At 42.1% G+C, this 15784-nt stretch overlaps 1 protein-coding gene across 1 annotated transcript in view; it reads left to right on the forward strand.

The window, feature by feature from the left end:
* Positions 1 to 280: 280 nt before the first annotated feature.
* The window catches only part of THEM4 (thioesterase superfamily member 4), a 39900-nt gene continuing 24396 nt past the window's right edge, over positions 281 to 15784 (forward strand). Inside the window, exon 1 of the mRNA XM_037060349.1 lies at positions 281 to 504. Coding sequence (XP_036916244.1) covers positions 406 to 504 — 99 coding nt within the window. The 5' untranslated portion in view covers positions 281 to 405. The remainder of the gene's footprint in view (positions 505 to 15784) is intronic.

Below are 15784 nucleotides of genomic sequence, written 5' to 3' on the forward strand. Positions count from 1 at the left end.
TTTATATTAAAGCCCATGTGTTTGTTGCCTATGTATAAGGTTTTCTGTAGCTACATCAATATTGAGTAAGTATTTAGAGGGACATCTACTTGGGAACAAGGCAGAGCGGAGTTGGGGTTGGGAAGCCAGCTTAAGAAGGGAGAGACTACATTGACCTTCGCACTTGCAGAACGCAGGCGCCGGGCTGGGGGGGGCGGTGGGGGAGTCCTCGCTGGCCTCCAAGCCGTTAAGCCATTTCCGGCTCACAGCCCCTCGAGAACACCTATGACCTTCGTGTCAGGCTCCGCCCGCCTCTGGGTGGATTAAGTGGAAGAGCGAGCAGGCTACCAAGTGAGTCATCTAGCCTCTGACCCTGCAGTTCTCTCGGTTCCGGTTCCGTGCAAATTCTCGCGCACCCCGAGAGCCATGCTGAGGAGCTGTGCTGCGCGCCTGCTCGCGCTCGGGGTCCCATGCGGTCCATCGGGCTGCAGGGATACGCTGGGGAGGATCCCGGGGCCCGCGCCGGTGAGTTCCGCAGGTGGAGCGGCAGTCGTGGGCGTTGTCGATTTTCTCGATTTTCTGTCGGGAACGTGCCTGCAGTAGCAGATACGTTAGGCTATCCGTTACCTCAACCAGTTGGTCTCAGATTAAAAACTAGCGTCAGCTCAGAAAGGCATTAGTATTACCAAGGTCAAAGGATCTATCAAGGTCAAATTTAAATCCTGAAATTTAAACCGAGAGAGATTAGTAGGAAGGTTACTCCCCCTTCGAAACCGTGCAGGGTATTTGGTCTGTATGTGAAGGACTGCCACTGCTATTACTAAAGTTATTCCAACAAGGTCTCAGAAAACACGTAGTACGTTGGGTCAGAATCCCTGCAGGGTGGCTAATAACCATTAAATGATGCTGTGCGACAAGAGCACTATCTCTTACACGGGTTTGGTCCTAATTTTCTCTGCTTGCCGGATAATCATACCCTCTCTATGCCAGTTTTCTCGTTTTTAAAGGTTGTTATAAGATTTAAAGGAGATACTGCATGGAAATGTTTAACAGTGCCTGGCATTAGTGGTAAATGCCAGGCACTGTTAAACATTTACATGCAGTATGCCTTATATCACTGTTCTTATTACCATGTTTTGTTTCATATTAGTTTGGAAGAAAGGTGAAATTGCAACATTTGTACTATGTGCAGTGTGCTATTATGCAGAATTGGGTTGGACCCAAAAAGTCCATTGTGTTTTTCCATACCATGGTTCTAAGTAGTGCTTAGTTGTCTTTAACTTCATTCAAAACAATTTCGTTAGATTGTATTATGACAGCTGTCAAATCAGTGTGCATTTCTTAAAAACAGCAAAATTGGTGAATTTTTGTGTAGACATTTTAATACTGAAAATGGAAAAAATATGCAACATTTTTGGCATATTATGCTTTATTATTTCAAGAAAGGTGAAAACACAACTCAAGTGCAAAAAAGATTTGCGTTGTGTATGAAAAAGGTGCTGTGTCAAAAGTGGTTTGAGAAGGTCCTTGGTACTCTTGACATTTTGGCCAAATAATTCTTTGCTGTGGGCTGTTTTATGCATTGGAAGTTTAGCAGCACCCCTGGCCTCTACCCACTAGAAGCCAGTGGTGGCAGATAGCCAACATACTCAGAATATCCAAATCCATGAAGTTATTGGTGAAAATGAAAACTGTATCTTTTATTTTATGAAAAAAACATAACGAACTTTTTGGCCAACCCAATAATAAGGGAGCAGTTCTGTAGGGAGCAGGAACCAGAAGCTATTGTAGCGTTCTTTTAAAGAATAATAAAGTGCTAATTGGAAAAGAAATTGTCCTATGCTAATAATTTCATAACAAAGATAAATTCATTTCCTTAATTATATATTGGTGCCTTGTAATCTGTGTTGAGAACATTTAACAGTAGTTACAGGCTCATAGGTCATGTTTCTTTATGTTCAATAACTTACTCTTTTTAAATTTGTGTGTATTGATTGATATTTAGAAAGGCAGAGAGAGAGCGAAACATCGATTTGTTGTTCCACTTATTGATGCAGTCATTGGTTACTTCTTATATGTGCCCTGACCCGGTTTCAAACCCATAGCCTTGGTCTATTGGGATGATGCTCTACTCTACTGGGCCAGGGCTCAGTAATTTACTCTTAAAAGGAGACACATTTTTTAAAGTTATAACTTAACAAGTTCCACATGAAAAATATATAAACGAAGATCAAACAAAACTTGTCCTCTATTCAGGGCAACAGAAGATAATAATTATCCCTAACACTTATCCCTCATATGCAATCCATTCTCTGAATTTACGAATATGTTTACTTCAAGTAATCTTAGTTTTTGTCTCCTTGAACTGCAACTTTTATTTCTCACAATATCTGGGGTCCTAAACTCATCGTGCCCAAAGATAAAATTAATAGTTTCATTCCTACTCTTTGCCTCCTGACACACACAGGAACACTAACAAAACCTCTTTCTTTTCTTTCTGCCCATTGCAATCTTCAAAGTCACAACTCTAGAATCATCCAGAACTCCTCTACTTTCTCCTCTCCCACTATCACGTCACTTTGTCCCAATATCTCAAATATTTCTTAAATCTTTTCACTAATTCTAACTAGTTCAGCTTCTAACCATCATCTCATCTGCACCTTTGCAGCAGTTTTTTAACTTGTTTCCTTACCATTGCTTCTCACCTTGCAATTAATCCATTGCACCAGAGGGAGGTTTCTAAAACCTAAGTTTGTTTACAGAACCCAGGTTCAAGTGCCCCTTGCCTCAAAAGGCCAAAACTCAAAATGTCAGAGTTTGGCGTAAGGAAAGTTTCTTGATTAAGAAAGTGCCAACTGAGAAGATTGGAGACTTAATGGTGCCTCAGATCCATCTTGCTCATTGAACTAAGTTAAGGGTTTTGTCAACCGATGGTTGTTGGGACCAGTTCAAGGTGAATAAGAATCCCTAATTTGAGTTGCAGTAAGAAAAACTATTCGGTGCAAAACAGTTCAACTGTGATACAGCACAGCTGTGAAGCAGCTCAGTTGTGATGGAACAGGGCTCTGAGGCACCCACCCTCCCCACCCTCCCCAATTCATACCCAGATATTCACCAGGGGCCCTTAGTAAGTATATTATTTTTCAAGGTACACAGTTTTTAAGGGCTAGGGGGAACAGGTGTGCAGAAGTGCTGGTGGGGCAAATTTTAATTGAAGGACCTTGAATCTTGACCATTTGTTACCGAGCTCAAGGGGTTTAACGCTTGGGGTTCTCTAATGAAGAATGAAACATGGTTGCAGCAAGTAAAAGATGAAGGATTTATATTCAAAACTCTGTCTTCCCAAAGGAAGATTTCTACATTGCTTATATACACCATTTAGTCAATTACATGTTGATGTCTTGGCATTAGTTATGTTTATGCAGTTAAATTTCTATCAAGCTCATCCTGTTTACACCTGGTCTACAAGTTATTGGGCTACATTTTAACATTTAGCAAAAATAGCATATAGTAAGAATGCCCAGATCTTGACACCTTTGTCCTATCTAACAATTCCTCCTGAGTACTTTCAGTCCTCATTCTTGAAGGAATGGGGACAAAGGTCATACTTCTGTACTGCTTATTGTTCAACGTGGACCTAGTATGTCTTTGAGTTAGAAGAGTGAAATTCTCTGGCTGCCTCATTTTGAAAGTTCTGGGGTTCCCTAGGTTTGGGGATTCATAAGAATAGGGGTGTTTAAAGAAAGCAGTGCTCTAACATGAGACTTGTGTTATAAGAGGCAAGACAGAAGAAGTGGGAAAATCAAGGAGACCAATACACTGCCGGTCATAAATTCACACTCTGGTGGATATCTAATGAGCAAGATGGACTAGAATGACAGCATATCTGAGGACAGACATGCCAGCAAGGGAGAGAAGAGGGAAGAGGCTGTCATATTCGATTTCCATGTGATCCAAGACACTGTGATTTTTATTCGGGAATCACTTATTAAGCTGCTTGGTCTGTTCGGGACTTTGAAGGACAGGTAGGATCGGGGCAGGAAATGACTATGCAGAAAGGGTGCACCCAGTAGGTAAAGCACAGAAATCCTGGGGGGTGGAGGTGAATATCCAGTCAATATCCCATAGTTTCTCAAGCACAGTGATGTTTGCCGTGTGGCTAAGTGAAGAGCTGAACCTTGTAAGACACCTTGGCCAGGGGAGGGAGGACAGCACATGAAGAAGTCCTGATAATGGCTCTTTGCATATACTCTCTTGACACAGTGCATCACAGAAAATCTCCTGTGATGACAGGAGGCATACCCAGGGAATATAAACACATGTGCACACACACACAAGACAAGGTTAAGGCTAAACATGCCATTGAGGCCCACATAGCCAAGGGGTTATGTGAGCAAACATCCTGTTAGATATCATTCCCTAGTTAGCCAGCTGCATAGCTGCAGTTCAGAGACTTAAGCCCTTCTGAAAATCAGGTCACAGGGAGAAAGCACTACTCACCTGCAACCTCTCTGTCCCCTAAACCCAGTAGGTACAGAGATGAGCCTTAAGATGAACAGATCACCTGAGTTGTATATAACCTACAGTTTCCATCTTTCACAAACTCTGGTTCCTCCACCCCTTGTTCCCAATTTGGGAACATTAGGAGTGAAGCTCTGATTCTGAGCTAAGAAGATACAGGAAATAGCTGTGGCCACAGGGTATAATGAAGCAGGAGGGAAAAGTAAGGAGAGCCCATTTTGCAAGGGCTGTTCACATGAGGTACTTCCTCGCCTCAACCTCTTCTCTCTGGCCTAGACACCCACACTAGCAAAATCACTTCCTACTGCAATTATCTCCCAGCTCCTTTCAGCCCTCTGGCTTCTAGACTGCTAGAGAAGATGGGCTGAGAAGCCTCCCCAAGGCTTGCCCCCTTCCCCATCTCTAACAGGTGGTACTGTGAGAGGCACAGGACAGGCTTAGGATGCCTGGTTTAACAGCTTAACTAACATGTCACAACTCAGACCCAGTCTGCTAAAAAGAAGGTTCTGGGTGGGGTGGTTTCCTCCCTGCACCTCTCTCCTTTCCAGCTCACACCTTAGCAGTGCAATATTCTGTTCTTAAACTTCCATGGCTGCCTCTGACTGTGACAAAATGCTGGGCTGCTCCACTTTGCTACTTCCATAGAGGAGCAAGTGCCCTGGTCATCCCACACCACTGCCAATCAGCAGACTCCCAAAGCCACAGGGGCCTGTGCATAGGCTGAGCGTGGGCCACTCTCCAAGGAGATAACACAGCCTAGAAGCACTTCATCCTGCCTGTAGATGCATGGGCATCTCTCAACCTTCTAGAGTTAAACCTAGGTTGAGAGAACAAGCTCTCTCACTTTAGAGCCAAGAGGGGGAATTAACAGGCTACTGCTCAGAAAAGAAGCTAGGATTTCAGAAGTCTTCCAGACTTAACTGGACACTGACACAAGGGAATTTATCACTGTACCTGCCTAGAGTCAGTGATCTCAAAACCATCCTTGGAGATGAATGAACAGAGAATCCATAAATTACTTCTTGAGACCACGCTGAATTCTTACTTAAAAGCAATTCATTTTCCTGTGTCATTTCTACCTTCTTCCCATACTGTGAATTTAAGAAGGCCAACCTTTTGACCTCTGTTACTCCAAATACATGTGGTTGTTCCCAGTTGCTTCATTTTGCAAAGCCAGTAGAGCTGACTCAAACTACATTTTTGTTTGTTTGTTTGTTTGTTTTATCAATGTACGGTTGCTTCTGGTGCCTCCCCCGCTGGGAACTGGCCCCTGCTGGGAACTGGCCTGCAACCCAGGCATGTGCCCTGACTGGGAATCAAACCGCAATCGTCTGGTTCGCAGGCCCGCACTCAATCCACTGAACTACACCAGCCAGGGCTCAAACTACATTTTTAAATCATAGCAGACTTTTCTCTTTCTTTCTGGCAACAATCCAGTCAGGTAATCTTTTTGGTTTGTTTTGTTTTTCATACTCCTAGGATATTTGGCCTGTGTTACCACACCTTTGGTAAAATTTCTGAAATCAAAACTGCTAGCAGAATATTTCTTTATACCAGTAAGACTCTTTGAAGACATGTGTCATATAATTTTTTCCCTTATTCTTCAGAGGAAGGAAAGCAGTGGGAATCTTATTCACAGCACTCATAGATAAAACCAGTGATTCTTCCCATATAACACCAGTTACCCAATTATTCTTTCCATATATCTTTACACCATTGACCATAGACTGGCCCTGGAGTCTCATAGCTACACCTTTGCCTCTCAGACTTGCTTGTCTTCTAGGTAAGAGATTCTCTCTTCTATCTCGTATCACCTCCACTGGAAACCGTGAGCTCACTTGCTTGTCCTCCTTAATGAAAGTGGCACAGACTGTCTGATGGGAACCTTGTTGCTCAGGGAACGGTTGGATGGTTCTCCAAAAAGTGCACTCCTTGGACGGAAGCTGGGCGAGGGTTGCCGGGGAGAAACTTAGGTGTGGTTAGTAAATGCTGAAACCTGAGAAAGCAAAGAAGCTGCACTTAGAAAACAGTGCCTCCCAAATCCATAGTAGACTGAGCCAGAAGCAAGTCTGCCTTGAGTAAGACAGGCAGTTTTCTACCATTGACCTATTTGTTATATTTCTTAATTTATATGGCCCTTAATTTCTGCATCTGGGGATCAATATGCGTTTCCTGTTGCCAACACACACATATACAAAAGAGACAAGACAAATGAAAATATACACACATAAATCCAACTCCTGCAGGACAGATGACCAGAGATTGTCACCCAAGGATGTCTTGGGTTGCCAGCAGGTGTTCCTCAGCCTTCCAGAGTCAGGCAATCATACCAGAGGTCATTACCCAATGATGTCTTAAATTGCCCCATGGGCATCTCTCAATCTTCTAGAGTTAAACCTAGGCTGAGCCCTGAGTCCAGCATCCCAGAGACAGCTCCTGCTTAACCAACCAGAAACCCAGTGCACACCAGAACTGAAACTACCTTTCTGATAACCCTATTCCCAGTATAAGAATAGAGACTCTAATTAAAGCAACCACAGGGGCTGACCTTTCGAAATGCTGAATGAAAGATGTTCAAGTGGCCACTGTACTTCACTGTCGAGTCAGGCTAGGCAGCCACTCTAGGGATCAGCACCAAGTCAGAATGTCATCTAGAATAGATCATCCATCCAGCAAAGACACAGGCAAATAAGCCTCGGCCAAGCTGCTGCTGTTGACTGATTCGCCAAGCATCTATACCAGGCCAAAAGGGTATCCTTTTACAAGAGTCCCATATAGAGTCACCAAATTTGTTCCCAAACTCAAGGGGTTGGCTTCTTGGGGTGCTCTATTCAAGAACAAGATACGGTGAGCCCTGGCTGGTGTAGCTCAGTGGATTGAGTGCGGGCCTGCGAACCACACGATCGCGGTTCGATTCCCAGTCAGGGCACATGCCTGGGTTGCAGGCCAGTTCCCAGCAGGGGACTCACGAGAGGCAACCATACATTGATGTTTCTCTCCTTCTCTCCTTCCCTTCCTCTCTAAAGATAAGTAAATAAAGTATTTAAAAAAAAAAAAGAAGAACAAGATACGGTTTTCACAAGGTAGCTTGATTTACTGGCAGCAAGTAAAGGAGACAGGATTCCTATTCAAAGTTCAGCCTATCCAAAGGGAGGCTTAGCTGTTGTTTATATACGCTACTTCGTCTGTAACCCAAATCAGAAGAAGGATCTGACACCTTCAGGAAGCCAACTGAGAAGATCATGGAGGAGGTCAGACTTTGAGTCTTTGTCAGAGACTCTTCGGAGCCGCTCGGCTTCCCGTCTTATTTTACCCAGGAGAGTTGCAGCTTCTGTAGGAGTGTTCGTGTAAATGCAACATACTGAGTTGGCTCACTGTACAATGAACTGCTGACAGTACAGGTTAAATTCCATATATTAGTGTTTGATAAGACACCTATTTTTGAAAATAAGGAAAACAGGTTAATGATCAGAGCAAATTGTAAATCAGTTTTTAAGTTTATAAGGCTGTCAGTTGAGAGAGTTTTAGATGTGTGGCTGGAAGCATCCTTTGTAGTTTAAAATGACTGTAATGATGTCATCACATGTTCAGGCAAACTGTTTGGCTTACATAGCATCAGTCACTGAGATTGTTTAAGCATGAGCTGTTGTGGCAATTTCTCTGAAATCTATTTCATGTCATCCAGCTGCAGTTTCTAATTACAAGGTTCAGGAAAAGCGAAGTTTGTGTAGTCAGAGGATGGGAGGAAAACTGGAAACATGTTTGGATAGTCACATCCTTCCAGACCTTTAGCAGCCACCCACGGGAACCCAGCCAGCCCTCTTGCGCTTCTGTGCTTCTGCCAGTTTCATTGTGGTGATGTGGTTTCTTCTGTAAGTTCTTGGTTATGTGGCTTCTTTCCAGGTGTGTTCAGTTGGTTATTCAGGACGATTTCTACAATTTAGTTGTAATTCCAGTTCGGTCCTTAGGAGGAGGTTAATGTAGTTGCCACCTACTCTGTTGCCATCTTGGATCCAGTGAAAAGAGTTTTTAAAATCAACAATATTTTAAATAAAAATTCATAAATATTATAATTATCCTCAGTTCACTGAGTTCCATATAATCAATTATTGTTTATTTTGATCACTTGCCAGCATTTCATGAATGCAATAACTTTTTAGAGTTTGATAATTCTTCATCAATTTTAAAGGTATGACCTGAAAGCTTATTCTCACAGACTAGTATTTTGGAATGTTAGAGTCCTCTTCATGGATCTTTCTGAAGATGAAACATTTGCAAAAGTATCAGGGTGAAATAATGACTGTCTGTAAATGTCAAAAAAATGCAAATGGCATGGTTATAGATCTGATTATAATGCAATTGATGAAGAAATTTGCTTTTTTTCCATAACATGGTATTTTAAGATACTAAAGAGAAATACAACTGAAAATATTATATTAGGACATTTTAGACTCTTGAAGATGATAATCTCCAGAAGCTCATTTTACTAATAAGAATATATACATATATGCCGCGGTCCAGCCGCAGCAGGGTGCAGGGGTCCCTCGAGGTGAGGATAGGCGTCGGCGATGGGTAACAGGCAACTACACAGCTCAAAGGCAGGTGAAGCACTGTTCCGTTTATTGCAAGTACAAGCAGGTTTTTATATTTTCATTTCTGGTAGTGATTAACATTCACAGGTGCATAGCATGATTAGTTAAGCAGAAAAAATCAGTACAGAGGTAACCAGGAAAAGTACGAAAGTTCCCATAGTGTCAGTTATGTTAAACAAAAGTCATTTTGACCAGGAGAACTATTAATCAGACAATTTGAAATAGTTTTATGTACACAGTTTGAATGTCTTATTGTCTATTAAAGTTCTCAGAGTTTGTCACGGGCAACAGATACGCTAGACTGAGCAGAGGTTAGGAAATTTATTATAAGCCTTTGTAATGTCTAACTTATTAGTTAGACACTAGTTTTAGACTGTCTAAAATATTTCTCTGTGTACTATAAACTCTATCTCCCTAGTAACTGTTTTCTACATGTTTAATAGCTAACTAGCTTCTCTTATTTCTTTGCCTGTCTAATTCTAATAGCTATATATATCCCTATTCAAGGTAAAGGAGGGGCTGTTATTCCAACAACTTTAGACATTCAGGGGCTATTTCATTAGAGGGGATTTGTCTCGGGACTTACTTAAGGGGGCTGCCCTGGGTGTTCCAGGCCCCCTACTAGCTGATATCATCATATCCTACAGCTGCTTAATCAGGTCAGGGAAGGAGGTGTTATTTGGGGGAAAGGCCAGGTGATATTGTTCTCAGCCTGACCGAGTTGCTGTTCAGCCCTGAGAATGGTCAGCATTTCTAGGAGATTCCAAATTATCAGAAAGGTAAAGGTTAGAACACCAAGAGACAGCAAGATTAAGAGCAACACCACATATCCATCCATGCCACGTCCGCCAAGCCGGAACACGCTTCTTTGAAGTCGTTCTCCCCATGCTGGGACTTTGTCAGACAGCACGGTTGGCGCTGGGACTGGACATGGCACATATACAGGGAGGCTTCATTTCCACCCATTCCCTCCCAAGGGAATAGAGGGGATAAATGGTAATGGAAAAAATAATGTAATAAAATAAAGAATATATGCATTTTTAAATATATTTTATTGATTATACCATTACAGTTGTTGTTCTATTCCCCCCTTCATTCTCCTCCACCCTGCACACCCCTTCCCCCACCATTCCCCCCCTTTACTTTATGACCACGTGTCTCACGTTCTTTAGATTCTATATTTCCCCCACTATTCTTGCCCTCCCCCTGATCTATTTTCTACCTACTGTCTATGCTATTTCTGTACCTTCTCCCCCCTTCTCCTCCTCCCACTCCCCTGTTGCTAACCCTCCATGTGTTCTTCATTTCTATGGTTCCACTCCTGATCTAGCTGTCCTCTTGGTTTGCTTTTGTTTTAGGTGTGGTTGTTAATAACTGTGAGTTTGCTGTCCTTTCACTGTTCATATTTTTCATCTTCTTTTTCTTATATAAGTCCCTTTAGCATTTCATATAATAAGGGCTTGGTGATGATGAACTCCTTGAACTTGACCTTATCTGAGAAGCACTTTATCTGTCCTTCCATTCTAAATGAAAGTTTTGCTGGATAAAGCAATCTTGGCTGTAGGTCTTTGGATTTCATGACTTGGAATACTTCTTTCCAGCCCCTTCTTGCCTGTAAGGTCTCTTTTGAGAAATCCGCTGACAGTCTGATGGGTACTCCTTTGTAGGTGACTGTCCCCTTATCTCTTGCTGCTTCTAGGATTCTCTCCTTCATTTTAATCTTGGCTAATGTAATTATGATGTGCCTTGGTGTGTTCCTTCTTGGGTCCACCTTCTTTGGGACTCTCTGAGCTTCCTGGATTTCCTGGAAGTCTATTTCCTTTGCCAGACTGGGGAAGTTCTCCTTTATTATTTGTTCAAATAAGTTTTCCATTCGTGGCTGTTTCTTTTCCCCTTCTGGTACCCATATAATTCAGATGTTGGAACGTTTAAAGATGTCCTGGAGGTTCCTAAGCCTCTCCTCATTTCTTTGAATTCTTGTTTTTTCATTCTTTTCTGTTTGGTCATTTTTTTCTTCCTTCTGGTCCACTCTCTTGATTTGAGTCCCACTTTCATTTCCATTACTATTCATTTCCTGTGCATTTCCCTTCATTTCAATTAGTTTAGCCTTCATATGTTCCTCTAATTTGTGACTAAAATCAACCAGTTCTGTGAGCATCCTGATCACCAGTGTTTTGAACTGTGCATCTGAGAGGTTTGCTATTTCTTTTTCACTTAGAGTTATCAGCTCTGGGGCTTTGAGTTCTTCTTGAGCCATATTTTGGACTGTTCATGCCTGTTAGGTATGAGGAGCTGAGCCCTAGGTGTTCACCAGGGCGGGGCCACTCAGTTGCTGGGTTGTGATGCTGTATGTGGGGGCGGGGTCAAAGGAAATCAATGACGGTCCCCTCTGCCTCCTCCCACCGCCGGGCCTCGTGGTCCATCTCACTGCTCACTCTTTTGCTGGGTTTATCTGCATGCACGAATGTGCAACCACACTCAGCCTGACCCGTACCCTCACTGGATCGAAGATGCTACCCCGGCTGCCTATGCACCTGGGTCGCCTGGGTCGGGAGATACTTCCTGCCCAACCCTGCCCCACTGCTGGCTCCGCCCCTCTTACCGGTCCAGGTTGAATGGTTCATTGTTGTCGGACTTCCATATAGTTCAGTTTTCTGTTCTTTGGCTGTGTCTTTGTTTACTAAACCTTTGTTGTATTCAAACTTGGTTGTGGTTGAAGGCACAGTGTTTCCACCTACGCCTCCATCTTGGCGGAAGTCCCATTTTTTAAAAGATTTTATTTATTTATTTTTAGAGAGAGGGGAAGGGAAGGAGAAAGACAGGGAGAGAAACATCAATGTATGGTTGCCTCTCACAGGCCCCCTCCTGGGGACCAGGCCTGCAACCCAGGCATGTGCCCTAGACTGGGAATCGAACCAGCAACTCTGTGGTTTGCAGGCCCATGCTCAATCCACTGAGCTACACCAGCCAGGGTGAATATATGCATTTAATACAACACAATTTATTTTACAAAGTTTCCCATGTAATATTAGTGTATCAAATAGGCCTAATTAGTGTAAATCTTAGTTTATAAAGAGAGAACAAATCTTTTCTGAGGCATTCCAGAAGCCCCTGGGATAATCCAAAGCCATTTCCAGGTTAAGAAAAATCTCTTTTTAAACCCTGAACCCTGGGAAGTTTATCGAAATGTGTCCAAAGTTGACTACATAGGATCATAAGTTATTATGAAGTAATAATTATCCATTTAATCAAAGTGACAATAAAATATTTTAAAGACATACAAAAGTTTACATAACTGTTAGCAAAATTTAGTTCTTACTATAGATGCTCAGTTTTCTAATGGAATCTAGTACCTGATTAAGACAATATAAAGCAAAATTATTTGATAAAACACCGAATCTGGTTTCTAGGCAGAAAACTTTTTTATGGTATTAGTAGGAGACCAATAGTCTCTCTTTTAGCAGAGAGAGAAAACCTGACTCCAATTTTGCATCAGCTTACTTTAGATATTTAAATTTTACTTGATCACATTTATTTCAATCTTATTCACCTTGACCTCACATAAAATATATTTTCTTAGGATTTCTTTTCCACAAACCTTCCTAATATAACACAATTTTCCTTTTTATATTTAGATTCTGTTCTGTTTTCTTCCCTTCCCAGCATCGTTTCAGCACAAAATTCCTGTCCCTCAAAAAAAAATGTATCTTCATACTTATACCTTCTTTACCAAACACATATTTTTTCCATATTAATTAGAATTCTTTTTTTAATTTTTTTGACTTTTGTAATTTTGCTTTTTTTAAAGACTTTATTTATTTTTAGAGGGGAAGGGAAGGAGAGAAGGAGAGAAATATCAATGTATGGTTGCCTGTTGTGAGTCCCCTGCTGGGAACTGGCCTGCAACCCAGGCATGTTCCCTGACTGGGAATCGAACTGTGATCGTGTGGTTCGCAATCCACTGAGCTACACCAGCCAGGGCTTAATTAGAATTCTTAACCTTTAGAAACTTTAATTTCTAGCTACAGCAAAAAAGTAAGCAATCAACATTCTTAATTGGTAATGAGTTAGATATCCCATGAATATCCATCATTCAATTTACCTAACAAATTTTAAAGTTTCTAGTTGCCAAAGAGACTTAGAAAATCACTTTTAAGTACACATATACAATATAATTATTGCTAGAGAGTTAACCAAAAAGAAACATTTTGTACTACTTACATTTATTTAATTTACTTGCTACTAGCAATTCTTCAGCTTACTTATCAATTTAATTTTTAAAAATTTTTTAAATATATTTTATTGATTATGCTATTACAGTTGCCCCATTTTCCCCTCTATTCCCCTTCACCCTGCACACCACCTCCCACCCACATTCCCCCCACTTTAGTTCATGATCATGGGTCATACATATAAGCTCTTCGGCTTCTACATTTCCTATGCTATTCATAACCTCCCCCTGTCTATTTTGTATCTACCATTTATGCTACTTATTCTCTGTACCTTCTTCCCGCTTTTCCACGTCCCACTCCCCTGTTGCTAACCCTCCATGTGATCTCCATTTCTATGGTTCCCCTCCTGATCTAGCTGTCCTCTTGGTTTGCTTTTGTTTTAGGTGTGGTTGTTAATAACTGTGAGTTTGCAGTCCTTTCACTGTTCATATCTTTATCTTCTTTTTCTTAGGTAAGTCCCTTTAGCATTTCATATAATAAGGGCTTGGTGATGATGAACTCCTTGAACTTGACCTTATCTGAGAAGCACTTTATCTGTCCTTCCATTCTAAATGAAAGCTTTGCTGGATAGAGCAATCTTGGATGTAGGTCTTTGGATTTCATGACTTGGAACACTTCTTTCCAGCCCCTTCTTGCCTGCAAGGTCTCTTTTGAGAAATCAGCTGACAGTTCCAATCAGCTGATGGGCACTCCTTTGTAGGTGACTGTTCCCTTATCTCTTGCTGCTTCTAGGATTCTCTCCTTCATTTTAATCTTGGCTAATGTAATTATGATGTGCCTTGGTGTGTTCCTTCTTGGGTCCACCTTCTTTGGGACTCTCTGAGCTTCCTGGATTTCCTGGAAGTCTATTTCCTTTGCCAGACTGGGGAAGTTCTCCTTTATTATTTGTTCAAATAAGTTTTCCATTCGTGGCTGTTTCTTTTCCCCTTCTGGTACCCATATAATTCAGATGTTGGAACGTTTAAAGATGTCCTGGAGGTTCCTAAGCCTCTCCTCATTTCTTTGAATTCTTGTTTTTTCATTCTTTTCTGTTTGGTCATTTTTTTCTTCCTTCTGGTCCACTCTCTTGATTTGAGTCCCACTTTCATTTCCATTACTATTCATTTCCTGTGCATTTCCCTTCATTTCAATTAGTTTAGCCTTCATATGTTCCTCTAATTTGTGACTAAAATCAACCAGTTCTGTGAGCATCCTGATCACCAGTGTTTTGAACTGTGCATCTGAGAGGTTTGCTATTTCTTTTTCACTTAGAGTTATCAGCTCTGGGGCTTTGAGTTCTTCTTGAGCCATATTTTGGACTGTTCATGCCTGTTAGGTATGAGGAGCTGAGCCCTAGGTGTTCACCAGGGCGGGGCCACTCAGTTGCTGGGTTGTGATGCTGTATGTGGGGGCGGGGTCAGAGCAAGGCAATAGCGTTTGTTCTGCTCTTTCTCAGATTTCAGTCCTCTCTGCCACTTCCCACAAGCAAATTCGGCCCTTCTGGTGCTGGTTCCCAGGTATGTGGGCCTGCGCACCCTCCAGGAGCTTGTGGGTCTCTCCAACAAACTCTCTGTGAGCCTGGGAGCTTCTCCCAGCACCTGGACCCCAAGATTGTTTCCAACTGGTGCTTTTAGACTTTAATCCCCATCACTGGGGCTGTAGCCTGCGTGGTCTGTCTCACTGCTCGTTCCTTCACCTGGTTTATCTGTGTGTGAATGTGTGACCATGGTCAGCCAGCCGCCTTGCACCCTCATTGGGTCTTCCCGTTGCCACCCCACACCTGGGATCTGCCAATGGCTGCCTGTGTGCCTGGGTCAGTCCTGCATGACCCCCCTCCACCAGCCGCTGACTCTGCCCTTTTTACCAGTTTGGATGAATGGTTCATTGTTGTCGGACTTGGGTACAGTTCAATTTTCCATGTTTTGGTTGTGTTTTTGTTACTAAAACTTTGTCGCCTTTAAACTTGGTTGTTCGAGGAGACACAGTGTTTCCACCTACGCCTCCATCTTGGCCGAAAGTCTCTCTGTTTATAGTTTTTTATCTTTTTCTTAGATAAATCCCTTTAACATTTCATATAATAAGGGCTTGGTGATGATGAACTCCTTTAACCTGACATTGTGTGGGAAGCACTTATCTGCCCTTTCAGTCTAAATGATAGCTTTGCTGGACAGAGTAATCTTGCATGTAGGTTCTTGCCTTTCATGACTGTGAATACTTCTTTCTAGCCCCTTCTTGCCTGCAAGGTTTCTTTTGAGAAATCATCTGATAGTCTCATGGGAACTCCTTTGTAGGTAACTCTCTCCTTTTCTCACTGCTTTTAAGATTCTTTCCTTATCTTTAGTCCTGGCTAATGTAATTATGATGCACCTTGATGTGTGCTTCCTTGGGTCCAACTTCTTTGGGAGTCTCTGAACTTCCTGGACTTCCTAGAAGTAGAACTTCTCTTCCTAGAAGGAGAAAGAGAGGGGGAGAAACGCCCAC

This window comes from Sturnira hondurensis, unplaced genomic scaffold (genome assembly GCF_014824575.4).
Source record: "Sturnira hondurensis isolate 20B ecotype Veracruz unplaced genomic scaffold, ASM1482457v3 Scaffold0011744, whole genome shotgun sequence".
NCBI classification, from domain to species: Eukaryota; Metazoa; Chordata; class Mammalia; order Chiroptera; family Phyllostomidae; genus Sturnira; species Sturnira hondurensis.